The sequence below is a fragment of the Colletotrichum fructicola genome, assembly GCF_000319635.2.
Source record: "Colletotrichum fructicola Nara gc5 chromosome Unknown KSG_Nara_v1_contig06, whole genome shotgun sequence".
Taxonomy (NCBI): Eukaryota; Fungi; Ascomycota; class Sordariomycetes; order Glomerellales; family Glomerellaceae; genus Colletotrichum; species Colletotrichum fructicola.
The window spans coordinates 3436112-3450821 of NW_027094056.1; the positions used below are offsets into that span (position 1 = coordinate 3436112).

Below are 14710 nucleotides of genomic sequence, written 5' to 3' on the forward strand. Positions count from 1 at the left end.
GGATACCCAGCACACACACACATACACGCCTGTCACCGTCTCTCTCTCTCTCTTTCTCTCTCTCTCTCTCTCTCCCCCCCCCCCCCCCCCCCCCCTTTTTTCTCTCTTTCTTTCCCACTCCTCTTCTCGCCCGCCATCACTCTCCGCCCGGGCCTTTCCCATCTACATTAGCTGTCCTCCTCTGCCCCCTCCTTTCTGTACAAAATACCTCGCCTACCTTGTCTTGCCCCTACCCTACCTACCCAAGGCCTTGTACCATACCTTACCTTACCTGCCCGCCCTGCTCCTCCTCCGAAATCTGCCCAACGTCTCGACGTCGGCCGGGAACGAGAAGCGCGCTAACAAGTCGTTTGTGCAGGGATCCATCGGACACTGCTGTAAGGCCCCTACCCTCCCATCTCAGACCTCGTCGCGCCTCCTAGCCTCCAACCTAGTCTTCTAGTCCCTAGTCGTTCCCTCTCCACGCTAGGTTCCTGACTAACTTTGCCCAAGCTCCGCTGGCTTTGATTCAAAGCACACGCTCGCTTCCCACTGAGTACTCGACTACCAACACCTCACACCTCACACCTCACACACCTCCTCCCATACCATACACCGTACACCACACGCCACCGCCAGTCTGTTTCCATCTTAACCTGGTCTCGCTCCGCTCCACACCGCACCTACCTCTCTGCCTCTTTACTTCTACCTCTTCTTCTATCTACGACTACCTCACACCCGACCCGACCTTTACTTCCCGTCGCCCTTAATACCATCCAAACCCTCCACGCTCGTTTCCCATTATATCTACGCTCGCGACGCCTTCGAGCCGACACCCGTTTCCCATCCACTTGATTTCGTCTTGTCGACCCGCGACTCAACGTTCTGCTTGTACGATATCTTTTCTGTTGATTCCGTCGCCAGTACACACCTCCGATCAGCCCTTGCGGACCGATCATCTGTCGCCTACTTCGTTCATCAGCTCATATCATTCAACACACTGTCGCTACCTCGACGCGCCCTGACCCAACCAAGAAAAAGCCAACACCAACGCCAATTCGTCTTCGCCGAGTGAAAGGGGAAAGTGGATAACGCTCAGATGGATCATCCTATGCAAGATGCCCCAGCCGACGTGCTGGCCGATGCCCGACGGACGCTTGAGGCCTTGAAGAATTCGGGGCTTTCGCGCGATCTTTTGATGCAAATGTGGGAGGCCGATGATAGGGCAGCACAGCAGCAACAACAGCAGCAGCAACAGCAACAGCAGATGGTTCCCCAACAAGATGCCCCTATGGAAGACGCTTCCACACGAGGTTTGATTCTATTGCCTCTCCAAACCTGGAGAAGAGATCATCCGACTAACTTCCTTCCTGTGTCCCCAGCGATTTGCCATGGCCAAATTGGTCACCGACCGCGCATCTCGGTTTCATCGACGAGTTCAGGATCCTCTGGGCACGCCAGCATTTGGTCCATGGGCTCCGCCAATTCGAACGCTACTATCGCTACCAATTACTCTCAGTCTTCTCAAAGCCCTTCAACATGCCAGCAATCCGCACCCCAGGCTGTTCCTGGCGGCCTTCCTCAAGTAGCGAGCGCCCAGACAGGATGGGGTCCCGGCCGATTCAACTTCTACTGGTGCACATCCTGCGAAACAAGGTTCAAGCGCAAGTACGACTGGAAGCGTCATGAGGAGGAGTTCCACGAGCGTTGGAAGAAATACCCATGCCCTGAGCCTGGCTGCAATAGGAGCTTCTGGGGAGCCAACACCTTCAATCAACACCACAAGGCGTCTCATGGCTGCAAGACATGCCCCCACTCCGAAAAGGTTGTCAAGTATCTGAAGAGGAGAAAGTACTGGGCTTGTGGCTTCTGTTCCGCCCTTCATCCCTCACGTGAACGCCACGTCGAGCACGTTGCGAGACATTTTGAGTCGGGAAAGACAAAGTCCGACTGGATGCATTCCAGAGTTATCTACGGCCTTCTTCATCAGCCATTGATTCACGAGGCTTGGAAGGACATCCTCATGTCAAAGGCGAACGAATTCAATGGACGCCAACCCAACTTCAGCTGGAACCCCACACAGACTGGCCGTGCTCAAGGCTTTATGGAGAACGAAAGTCCCGGCCAACTTCAGGATCTGCTCGAGTTCTTTTCTGGTTCCAGCTCTGAGGCGGAATCGATTGTCTCAATCGCGTACAAGCTTGCGGACCTTGTCTTCCTCCCCGTGCCGGCATCGCCGCCTATGCAATACTCGCAATGCTACGCCCCTGCTCCTACTGCTATGCCTCAGCAATACCCTCCTCAGCCCTTGCTGCCGCCTCCTTCGATACCCTCGCAGACCCTGCCGACGCAATCTCCTCAGCCCCCGGTCTTGTCGTCGCAAGACTCCTCACCGGGGCCTTTTATGGATCACATGAGAGCGCAGTCGATGATGCCGGCGCCGTTGTTCCACACCCCTCAGCAGCGCACTACACCAGAGCCTCTTCACCGGGCGTCACTCGACAGAGAGCTGCCGCCACCACCTCAAGAGGCACAGCCCATGAACTTTCAGTATATCCCTGACGGTATCGTGTTTGAGGACTGGGAGAGCTTCTCCAGCACAGTTGTCGACGAAAACGCACCAGCACCAACGCCGATGCCAACAGAATGGCCGCTGGTGCCTGTACAATATTACAACGCCCCTGTGGGGCCATGATCACATTCATTCCCGCGAAACAGAAAAAAGTCATTTCCTTTGTACAATGTCACATGAGTTGTTGCTAGCGAGTCCGCCGGCCGATCAATATAGTATATAATGGTAATCACCTTGTGGGAGAGACCAGTCTCGAAAGTTTTTTGGGTTCATCAATTTCTTTGGGCCGTGGACAAGGGCAAAAAGGGCGGACACGGCATAAGATAGGAATACGAATGGCTATGGGTCGGCCAAAAAGAGGCGGAGGCGCTCACGAGAGAGTTGTGTTCCATTATGGTTGATGGTCAAATGTCAAAATGTGATCGATAGATTAAAGCCAAAACATCGTTCCATCGCCTTACCACTTTTGTGCGTACTAGGTACTTCTCAGTGATAGGGGCGCTTCTTCAAAATGAACTGTCTGGCACAATGCAGAAAGAGGGCTCAGCGACGCGACAAAGCGAATAACTAGGATAAGCCGGCTACTGCAGCTATCCTCGACGGGGCTCCAACGGTTCCTTGGATTGGAGCAATAATACATCGCGAACGGATACCTGCCTCGCCTACATATCGCATCCAACACAGGTCGAGGTTTTGCTATGTCGCTTAGAGCGACGCGCGAAGATGTGGACTCTGTGCCAAACCATGAGAAATGGGCCCCCGGTCCTTCTCGAAATGCGCGGCGTCTGGCTTGCATGTCCTCTGCGGTTGCACAACCTGCACGACCTGCAAGAACTAAACAAAAGCTGGTTCGTGAACAACAAGTCAGACAGGGGGGGGGGGGGGGGGGGGGGGTTCGGAAAGCAGCACGGCGCCAGGTAGGCATATACAGGTCGGTGGACGTTGTCACATCATCAAAAGTCTACTTAAGATGCCACATCCCCGTCTACAAGCCAGATGTTCTCATGTGTTCATGCTGAGCCCTTTCGTCTTCTAGGACGACTTCATCTCCGGCCAGCCCCTGCCTTGACTCTTTACGCGTGCGAGGTCCTCCAGCCTACCTTCCTACCGGCTCATTCAGCCACACACGAAGGCATCATTCTGTGCCCAAAATACTGCGGACCACGGCGCACCGTGGAATCAAGCCTGGGGTGTGTGTTTCTCTTATGAGCCCATCGATTTGGTGGCGGAGTGGACGCTGAGAACATCGGCCCGAATATTTTGTTGCGGGTTCTTTCTCCTCCTTCAACGGGCAGTTTGCTCATCACTGTGATAGCGACATGCCTCAAACAGTGGCACAGGATTCCGTTACGGCAGATTCTGTGTATCGAGATCGACTTGACACTAGTGCTGCCCCGATGACCTCTCGGAACTCCTATTCGCTCACTCGATGGTTGGGACAAGACGATGCTGAAGAGCCCTGGTGTCCTTACAGACTCGGTTGGAATGCCGAGAGGTTGGGTTTCCCGGCTACAAGACAGTGAAGTCGCGAGGCAGCTGTCATAGCGCATGGTGCAGCTTCTCCGTAGCTGAAGTGGCGACTTCGCTTCCGTCATGTTCACTCGTCGGCATTGGATACATGATTCCCCTTTTTTTTCTGGTGCTAAAGAGCAGTTGACAACGGCGCTTGACTACTTGGATTCGGCGTTTTCAGGTTGAATCAATAGACAAGACTTGAGCCTCAAATGTAATAACAATTGAACTGTGATATAAGATCAATCAATACGTTGCTTGTCCGAGTAGCTACACTCAGACGAAGTGCTTCAAATTTTTTACCCAGACACAGGACTTTTTGGTAAATAGCGTAGAATATGTCTAACAGAGTTGCAAATGTCTTCTCACCATAGTAAATACAACTGTGATGATAGTTCTCCAACATTAGTAGGGGCACCAAGCGCATGCATTCGGGCATCATGGGTATCTCCGACGCAACCTCAAGCGGTGGGTGTGTTGGTGTGGTGACTCTTCCAGCTCAGTAGATATACCTGAAGCCAGCTGCTCTCTTCTCTTGGGTCAAATCGACGGCCATCTTCTCCCCTCCCTCTGCCGCGGCCGCCGCCTCCAACTCCGCTTTCTCTAGCTTTGTGTTTTCCCATTTGTGCAAGTATCGAAGCACCAGTGCAAGTAAACCAACCATCAGACAGAGAACAGCATTAGTACTGCCTCCCGGAACATACTGCGGACCTGTGCTGCTCGGGTACTAGAACAAGTCAGCTCCTTGATATGGATTGGTCATTCATATTGACAGCACGAACCATATAACTACCATAGATAGTGGCGGTGTTTCCTATGAGCAACGTGAGCTTCATCCCAATCGCATGCGGAGAGCTACCAACCTATCATGTTCGCGATGGCGATGCAAGCTGATCGCTTGACGAGCGGTCGAGGGAATGAGTTGGCGACCCACGATACAATGATTTGGTCTGCATCTGGCGTGAGTAGGTTATTCTATCTTTAAGCAATGTGCTGATGGAGCTCACATGCGGAAATAGCGCCCATGGGCATGAGAAACATGGCAAAGTAACGGACTCCAACAACACTCGATCCAGTCGCTATGGCGTTTCCAACTCCAGATAGAAGAGTGAGGCAGAATATGTGAAGTGATCTGTCTCTTGTTTTTGACGAAGAGTAGGTTACGCAGACGGAAATGAGGAAAGTAGCAGCCTATGAGACGATGAGCATGTGGTCAAATGGCATGCGGTAGATTCCCGGTGGCTGCATCGTCGACTCACCCAGCAAGGAGCAGTTAGCCAGAGGGTGTTGATCTTGCCGTAGCCCAAGGTACCGACAATCGTTGGAAAGAAGTATTGAAAAGTCTGGGTGACCAGAGATAGGTGCTGCATCAGAATAAATATGTAGAGGCGGTAGTCGCGTACGGCCATCTTTACACCTCCCCACATGCTCTGTTCGTGATAGGTGTCGGCTTCTTGGATGTCTTCGATGAGGCGCCAGGCGGCATAGGCGCGTTCTTCTTCGGACAGCCACTTGGTCGTGTGAGGATAGTCCGGGAGGATCCACATGGCCACTAGGGCAAAAGCAATGGCTACTACACCCTCCTGTTTAAGATGACGGTCAATTTCTACCGCCAAAAACATCGAGTGGGAGAGCCTTACAATGATGAACAACCATCTCCAACCCGCGTGTCCCAAATCTCCTTCCAAATTGCCTAGAATAGCTGCACCAAGCAGTCCACCAAACCTGAAACGCGTCAGCGAGCTTCGATCATAGAATGACATATCGGTTTGCATACATGTTTGCCAGTGCGTTGCCAGCATAAAGATATGCAATTCTACGGGTGAGCTCGGCGCGGGTGTACCATGAACTCATGAGAAACACGGCACCTGGAAGGGCAAGTCAGCTACGAGTTACTGAAGATCACCAGGTACCGAACTGACCGGGAAAGAATGGGGCCTCGACAAATCCGAGAAACTATTGACGCGTCAGTTGCGACGTCGGCGAAACCCTACCGGCTGCCGTTCTGGTATGAGGCTGGCAATGCGAAAGTCAGGTAGGCTTACAAAACGAATCACCACGAGGTGCGTAAAGGTCTTCGCCCCAGCATTACAGGTCGATACAACACCCCAAAGACAGCATGATGATGCGAGATAGAAAGACGGGCGCACTCGGGTGAGAAGCAGGTTTGATGGTAGCTGCATCAGCAAATAACCGACGAAGAAGATGGAGGTTGCCAGGTTGAAATCGGTCCCGGACATGCCCAAGTCCGCTTCCAGGGTGCCTTGCCGAGCTTGGGCGAGATTGGATCGATCGAGGAAATTGAGTAGATACACTGTTTTCGTAGTTAGCCATGAACATTGAACATGTTTGGAAGCTTTTCTTCGTACTCATAACTAACGTGGGCATGAGCCTCCTGTCAACTTTGACTAGCAATTTTTTGTCATAGTCTTTGTGCCAGGCCTCATCCTGACTCGTAAAATGTTGCGCCCATTCTTCTGGAGTCGGATTTGAAGCCGAGGGCTTCAACGCGTTGGGCGCCGGGTTCTCATCCTGCTCAATACTGGCCTTCTTTGCATCCATGACTTGCGTGTTTTCGGTTGCACTAGTGACAAGAAAAAGCAGAACACCAAGAGGCGAAGATCGATGACACAGGAATGCGCCCTAGGTAGTGTGGCTCAGTGTCTCTTCTTGTACGCGGGAAGATTCCCTTACCCCGTGGGGGGGTTGGTGAGGGGAAATCGTGGGGATGAGGGGAATGAACCTGGCTCTCAAGTTCGGTAGATGGCCGGCCGAGGTGACGTTCGTTGTTGCTCGCCGGACTTCTCGCCGATTTCCTTGCATGCGGGGACTGGTGGTTTGTGACGCCGCGTTTACCACACATGGGCCGATGATCACTGGCTTGTACTGGCCCAATGCACATGGTAAGTGTCAGTGCAATCCGTAGAAGCCGGGGTTGGTGTGTCTGAGAGCCAAACGATTGGTGGCGATGCAGCCAAGGGCTAATGTCACCGTGCGTGGGAAGCAGACACGCATAGTGCTCTCTCTATACAAGCATGCGACCTGCTTCGTTTTTGCCATCTGAATCCCTGGAGAGACCGCAAGCTGGGGATAATGGGGGGAGGACTCAAGGCGGAGCTGTCGCTTCAGTAGAAGCTGCAATTCGTAAGATGAGATAGACCGTTGTTAACGTTTACGGAGACCAAGGAAAAGAAAGTGGCCAAGACAACTGGTGTGTGATGATTATGACAAGCGAAGCACTTCCTTCAGCATTTCCCCTGGACTGATCTCTCGACCCTTGGACTGACCTTTCGAAGCGTTCAACAATGAGTGGCATTCTGGCTTTCAGTGTGAGATTACCGTTGTAAAATGGTTCTCAAGTCTTTCTGGGCCTGATATTAATACCCGTTGTTTGGCATTCCTTGCGGCGCAAAATTACAAACATCCAGATCAATGTTGTCACATCGTGGTGAGACCCGTACAGATACCGACAGAGGCAACGAGTCTTCATCAACGCAGGATGGAACGGAATTGTTGGCCCTCTCGTGGGACGCCTGATCCGTCGCAGTTGCTACTGAATCGAAGACTGTGACTCTGAACACATCCCCGACCATTCAGACTGCTTGGAGGTTCCATAGCTACCATGCAGCGGTTAATCTCGATCCAATGTCCAGGAATCGGATGGCATGGAGAAAGGGGCCCATTGTGTCACTGCTGGTTGTGCGAAGGGAAACTCAAATCTTTGCATCAAGAACTGGGGAGTGAAGCGGGCGGTAGATCGTGACGAGCACGATGCAAGTACTGAAGACCATCCTGATGGAGGTGGTAGTGGGTTCACACCTCGTTCCCATCCCGATAAACTCCTTGTAACATCAAAAGGTCGTAGAGTTTCACGGGAAGGAGGAAAAGTGAATTCCAGTGCCGCCCAGTCATACGGAATTCTAATATCGTTTCGTCTCGGGTATTATGACACATCTTAGTCCTTCGAAACCTGCGCCCAAAAGAAAAGAACACGCCTACCGAGTATTTAAGCGCTAGGGGATGCCATACCCTCTACTACGTAACCCTTGAAGTCCCGGGCCGGCACGCGCTTGTCGAAGAGAATGTCCAGCTCTTCGTACGTACGGCCCATGGTCTCAGGAATTCGAAACCATGCCCAGCAAAAGCACAAAGCCGCCAGACCTCCAAAAAAGAACCCGAGCTTCCCCTGCATGTTTAACTCGTCGGGGTTGATCTAGCGTGTATCCAAGTCAGCGCCCTAGATTAGAGGCTGATGGGGTAAGAAATGCTCACCATGTACGGGATCGCCACCGTCATAATGATACCCAGAACACCCTGAGCTGCGGTTGCAAGAGCAATAGTCTTGGATCGCACTCTTGTTGCGGAGGCCTCGGATATGAGCACAAAACAGACCGGTCCGACTGAGAGATCATATGCAAAATTCCATATCAACATGAGGGATGACTCTGCCCACATCACACCGGAGGGTCGGCCTGGAACGCAGTCGAGAATGCCAATTATGAGTTGTAGGACAACCAAGGCAGCCAATCCCGTGATGTAGATAGTCCTGCGACCATAGTGGATGAGGAAGTACCATGAGATTACTGTGCCGACAAATCCAACAGCTGTCGTGGATGGTGTTAATGCAGAATCTGCAAGTCACCAAGATAAGGTCGACTCACCAAGAAACCCAATGGCCATATCAAATGCTTTGTCAGTAGGCAATCCAGCCTGCTGAAAGAAGTATGTGCCATAGTTAATGAGATAGATGCCACTGAGGACCTGGGTGCAGTAGGCGCCAACAGAGATCTCTGTTCGTCTTAAATTCACTCCTTTGAGACAGTCCCAATATGTGCTTCCGGCCTCAAGCTCCTGCTCGAGTTTGTCGGTCTCTACAATTAACGCCAATGTTGCGGCGACGTTTACTTTGTTAGATGCCAAGTGTCTGAGACTTCTCTCTGCCTCGTCCAGTCTCTCTTTTCGTACCAGCCACCACGGGCTTTCCGGTACAAAGAGTAGGCCAGGGAGGATGACTAGGATCCAGAACCACTGGAGTGCAAAAGGCAGAGAATATGCCCAATGAGTCTCAAGCTTGGAGGTGCCAGCTGTTACGCCGTTTGCCAGAAGTTGACCGGCAACGAAACAAAGATTGACGTAAGATGTCAGATGACCACGTAGCGCAGTGGGACAAACCTCTGAGGCATAGGCCGGGGCAATGACAACATACATGCCCAGGACCAAACCACCAAGAAGCTCCCCCACAAGCAGAACGGGAAGTGAGCGGGCAAAGAATTGAATGAAGACAATCGCCGCGGTCAAAACGACACAGACAGCAAAGGTCAGCTTTCGACCAAACCAGTCCATGGGATACGCCGCGAAGAGAGCACCGACAACTTGACCAACAGGGTTGCCCATGGAAAGCCCAGTTTGCCATGCGGCACCTAGAATGTACGTTAGCAACGGTGGGGGTACATCTGCCGGAAACCATCTGCCGGCGTACTAATAATATACTTAAGGGCGTTAGCTGGCGTGGCAATTTTCATGTTGGTGGGCAGATCAGGTAGCTTACAGAACCTTCGTACTCATAGCCAAAGTCTCGTTGGAACTGAGGCGTGGCGTAGAGATTTCCCAGCAGCTGAGGGTCGAAGGCGAGCATGATGACACCAAGAGACACGAAGGCTGACCATCCAATGGCAGCCGGGTAGAGCTTGACAGCTTCGGAGAAAGTTAGGTTATGCTCCAGACGAATGGCCTCAGCCAGTTCGGCATCAGCGGCGCCTGGCTTCGAGCCCGAGCCTGAGACGAAGGTCTCAGCATCTTTGGATGCCATTGCGGTATCGAGGTTGTGGGATGAATGACCAGGCCGTGAAAGAAGCGGTTGAATCTCATCGTCGGCCGACGCCGCTGCCTGGCAATGCGGGGGAGACATGTTCGTCTTATTTGCATCAACCGAGCTGTCGACGCCGGGTCAGGTCCGGCCAAATGTAGAGATCACTGGTATCAATAACCCCCTCATCTCCGGCAAACGCCGGTGCGTGCTCCGAGTGGCTGGCTGCTATCGTTGCAGGAGTTGGAATGCAGGGTGAAGGCGTCGATATGGCTAGGGAGATAGATGAAACCCCCGGTCAACAGGGTAGGTGGTGTGGTGAAGATAGACAGTCGGGGGGCAGCACATGTCCAAAGCCTCCAATCCGGGGTAAAGCTCCAATACCTTAACAGGGGGAACGTATCTCTCGGCGATCAGAGCACAATGCCGTGTTCCGCTTATCAGCGGAGGCGCCCACAGGGCGCTAGGCCACTGTGGGATATTGGAGAAGCCGACAGGTTGGGTCTGTCGGTGGCGATTGGCTAGGTAAGGCACGCAGGAGCTTGATTCAACGTGCGCACTCCAGTGTCTTGTCGCGGTACATTAACAAGCATCTCAGTACTCGAATAACTAAGGGTATTGATTCTAGACCTCTAGACCCAAATCGCCTGCGTCGCCTTTCAACTCCATATTCATAAATACTTCTTACCGCTTTGCCTGTGCTCTCCGCCGAGGTCAGGAGAGAACCTTTATTTCCAAGCGCCTCTGGTTTGAGGAGGCTTGAGACAACCTCTCATTTTTCTTCGGTCACTCCAATCTCATAGCCAATCAACACTTCCGTGCTTGTGCCCTCCCAACCACGGGTCCCAGCGGCCGTCAACATAAAGCGGCAGGTCCGATCGATGTAGAGAGACGAGATGACACCAGCCCTTGGAGGTCCGGGGATAATCAAGAAGGGAACAGTCGAGTGCTTGAATGCCCTCGTGTCTCTTAGATCATATAAGCGAAGAATATCATGAGACGCACTAGGTCAAGTTAGCTTAACCGCCGCCTGCAACAGCCTTGTAAGTCAACAACACTTACCAGACCAAATGCCGTCCGTTTGGCATCATCCTCACAGCGCTCACAGCTCCACTACCAGCTGGAAACTTCAGGGATCGCTCTGGCGCCCAACCGCTTCTGGCCTTGTGTATGCTGTATTCCTCCACTGTTCCATTACGCCTGCCAGCGTATATCCAGTTACCATCAGGGCTCCAGCATGCTCCCATGCACCAAGGAGGAACACTGCGCTGATTACCTATCCTTGCCACGGGATCCTGAACCCGCCGGTCCCACAGTCGAATTGGACCATCTATTGCTGCAGAGAAGAAGACGGTGTCGGCAGATTGAGTGGGATCCATAGGTGGAGGTGGCGGATCTGATGCAAAGACCATGGAAGGTGATCCCGGAGCGGGTTCTGATAGCTGCGCGTCAATTGCTGCTGCGTCATCCAGGCTTGACGTACCAGCATGTGCAGCAATATCATTCGTGACATCTTGCGTCGGTTGTCCGTCCAATGCATTAGTGTCAGCACCTTGGGAAGCGGCGTGATGCCTCGACGCCTCCGGGCTGCCTGTGCCTGACGGCTGGACTGCAGGGGCAGATGTTGCATCAGTACTGAAGGCATTGGTCATGTCGATATCGGCGGAATGATCCATGCCTCCGTCCTGGCCTGAGCCGTCATGCAGAGGCGGCATGCCCATGTCGCCCATGGCCCTCGAGAACTCATCATCATCATCCGCCCCGTAGTTCCCGCCGACATTATCGCCGAATAACGACCCAGTATCACTGCCGCCAAAAAGCGACTCATGCGCTGGAGACGCCTGTCCCTCATCGGCTTCACCAGATACAGCGGGTGCCTGACTATCTACACCGTTTACGCTGCCACCAGTTATGTTGTTTTTTGCGGGTTTTCCGTTATTCGAGCTGAAAGTTGTGTCGAGCTTAATGTCATCTTCCATCGCGTCCGCTGGAATCGGCGCTCCATTGACCGGTCGTAGTTCGATGGCAGATATCTGACCTCCACTGCCATCGAAAGTACGCTTCACAGTCCCGACATTCAGATCCCAGTCGAAAATGTTTTTGTCCCAACTGCCACTGAGCACACTCTTCTCGTCCTGCGCTAGTGACAAAACGCTCACAGCATTAGTGTGTTGTTGAAGACACGTTATGCGCTTTCCCTCATCATGGCGTACACTCTGGAGGTTAATGCCACCAGATTCAAGTCCAGACAAGAGCCACAATGCTTGGGAGTGTACGGCCAACGAGTAGACTGGGGATAGAACATGTTCTTCGTTGCCTCTCGGATTTGGGGGCCCAGGCTCTTCATTCTCCCAGTATGACATCAAAATCCCCGCCTTGACGACACTATCGACAAAAGGGTGTCTTTGCGCCACTGTGAGAAGTTGTTTGCCGTTTATAGTACCCGGTCCATCGTATTTGCGAATGTACCCGTCGGATCCCCCAGTCATCCAGTATCGAAGATCGGGGGTGATGGCTATAGCATTGATGCTCGTCGCCTGAGGGGCAGCCATGGTAGGAACGATATCGTAGAGTCTGGCATTGACTGCTTCGGGTCGGACACTGGGGAAAAGACTCGAGTACGAGGGCTGTGGTGATTTGCCTTTTCCCTCTGGCGATGCTCGAGCACCGGCTGAGTTGGCCCTAGATGCTTGTCTTGGGTCCCCTGTTGCTCCGTCATCGCCTTTGTCGTGCGCATCGTCGGCCGTTTCTTCCCTATCGCCCTCTTCCTGGTCGTCTTCGTTATCCTCCTCCTCGGGTTCCATGTCACCCTCGGCGTCGTCTACATCTTCCATGACCTCATCTTGGTCGTTCTCGGAGCTCGCGTTGGAATCTGATGCGCCAAGGCAAGTTAGGGCAGTAGCGGGTAGCGAGGAATACATAGAGACTTACCTCTGTCATCCTCATCCATGTTGCAAGATTGGTGGGCGATGTCAGCCTACGAAACCGAGTCCTGGGCGGGGGGGAAGGCTTGCAGCGTGGCATGCAGGATCGATCGCGACGTTAGCTTGCTTGCGCGCTGGGCAATGATCGGTGATGGTTTGCGGAGTCCGGAGTTTCAGCAACAACAATAGAACAGCTGAAAGCGCCTTGGTATGGCAGGGTTGTCTGGCTGTGCGTGGCGGCAAATGGTGAGGTAGTGGCGGTACGATTGAGGTTGTTCGGGGTTGTTCAATGGAATCGTCGCGAAAACGTGAATCGCGACGTGCCCTTACCTAAAGGTACCTAGGTAGTAGGTAGGTTGGAGTAAAGCAAGCTCGCCGGGCAGACCTTACACTCCGTTGCGTTGACAGCATCCACCCCCCCCCCCCCCTTTTTGCCGAAATTATGCACACATAATCCCTATATATATATATAAAAATTTACCTAATACTATATAGATATTTATAGTATAGTAATTAACCTATTCTAATAGCTTTAATTAATCTATTTCTATTAAATCTTACTATCTAAAGGTATTATAATACCTCCTAAATATTATTATATAGCTTAGTAGGTAGATAATAACCTTTTTAGGTATTATCTATTACTTATTACTAATAGTATATAGAAATAATAATATATATAATAACTGTCAACACAGGTATAAGCGTATTCAGGGGCGTGGTATATACGCCTATATAGTATAGGGTTATAGATGGGCTTATGTTATGATGAAATGTAATAATCCTAAGCATTTATAGGCATTTAATCGTATCGAGAATAATAAAGGAATTGATGCATTGTGATTACTCTTGTTGTTGTTGTTGGCAGGTTGCATCCTCTAGTAGGGAAAAGTGAGGGGAAAGATAATTTGAAACGTAACCTACTAAACTGCTAATTACATAAGGTGCTTACGTAACTATACGTATTACATAGTCAATATTATATTTATAAGTTGTAATAAATAGAGTATTTTTATATAAGGTTTTATACCTTAAATGTTATTAGTTTATTTTATATAGAATATTAAAGTAAGTTAAGCGTTATTATTATTCTTATATTATTATTATTATAAAAGAATGTTATATGTTAACAGTAGCTATATATATAAGTTAGGATATTAAAAATAGTAATTTAATATCTTTATATTACTATATATATTACTATATATATTACTATTAATATCAATTAAGCTAGATCTTAACTTTAATAATAGAAGTATAAAATTCTTAGCTTTCTCTTCTATTATTAGTTATCTCTATACTTTATTAGTAATATTATATTATAATTTATACTATTAAATTATCTACTTAGTATAGCTAATAATACTTATTAGTTTATAGGTCTTTTAGTCTTTAAATAGTAGTACTATTATAATTATTAATAGTTATAGATTTAATATTTTAAGCGCTATTATATTATTATTATTACTTAGTATCTTTCTTAATATATTTAATATAATAAATTATAAATATATACTAACTAGTAGTAAACTATAAATAATTAAGTACTATCTATATAGTAACTAGTAAACTTTTAAACTTAATATTATTACTAAACTAAGCTTATAAGTCTTTTTAACTAATAATACTAATATTTATTTTAAAGAACTATATTAAGCTTCTTAATATATTTTTATATTACTTAAAGCTATATAAACTATATACTAAATAGATATATAAAGCTATACTATAGGTCTCTTTTTCTATTCCCTAGTAAATATTGTTTTAGTCTTTTATAATAGTAATATAAACTTTTTATTAGTTAATTAATATAGGATAAAGTAACTAGCTAGGTTAATAATACTTTTATAGGTAAATTAACTATTATAGAAGTATTAAATATATACTTTATATCTCTATTATATAGTTATATAAAAA

The 14710-nt window shown here is 49.6% G+C and overlaps 4 protein-coding genes across 4 annotated transcripts; 1 reads left to right on the forward strand and 3 right to left on the reverse strand.

Annotated features, from left to right (window-relative positions):
* Positions 1-1078: 1078 nt before the first annotated feature.
* On the forward strand, positions 1079-2674 carry CGGC5_v011212 (uncharacterized protein; the record flags this gene model as incomplete). The annotated part of the gene is made up of 2 exons (XM_032028676.1): positions 1079-1292; positions 1362-2674. 2 exons carry the CDS (start codon positions 1079-1081, stop codon positions 2672-2674), a joined length of 1527 nt encoding a protein of 508 aa, XP_031891293.1.
* Positions 2675-4562: 1888 nt separating this feature from the next.
* prlL-3 (MFS transporter prlL) lies at positions 4563-6625 on the reverse strand (the record flags this gene model as incomplete). Its single annotated transcript, XM_032028675.1, has 10 exons — positions 4563-4790; positions 4846-4877; positions 4927-5013; positions 5071-5254; positions 5323-5646; positions 5704-5788; positions 5841-5931; positions 5986-6019; positions 6109-6377; positions 6433-6625. 10 exons carry the CDS (start codon positions 6623-6625, stop codon positions 4563-4565), a joined length of 1527 nt encoding a protein of 508 aa, XP_031891296.1.
* Positions 6626-8069: 1444 nt separating this feature from the next.
* CGGC5_v011214 (Maltose permease MAL31) lies at positions 8070-10058 on the reverse strand (the record flags this gene model as incomplete). Its single annotated transcript, XM_032028674.2, has 6 exons — positions 8070-8276; positions 8336-8667; positions 8725-9483; positions 9543-9552; positions 9612-9996; positions 10051-10058. The coding sequence occupies 6 exons, from the start codon at positions 10056-10058 to the stop codon at positions 8070-8072; spliced, it is 1701 nt and encodes a 566-aa protein (XP_031891295.2).
* Positions 10059-10641: 583 nt separating this feature from the next.
* Positions 10642-12819, reverse strand: SPT8 (Transcription factor SPT8; the record flags this gene model as incomplete). The annotated part of the gene is made up of 5 exons (XM_066152502.1): positions 10642-10873; positions 10932-11069; positions 11146-11164; positions 11353-12741; positions 12801-12819. The coding sequence occupies 5 exons, from the start codon at positions 12817-12819 to the stop codon at positions 10642-10644; spliced, it is 1797 nt and encodes a 598-aa protein (XP_066008108.1).
* Between the last annotated feature and the right edge of the window lie 1891 nt (positions 12820-14710).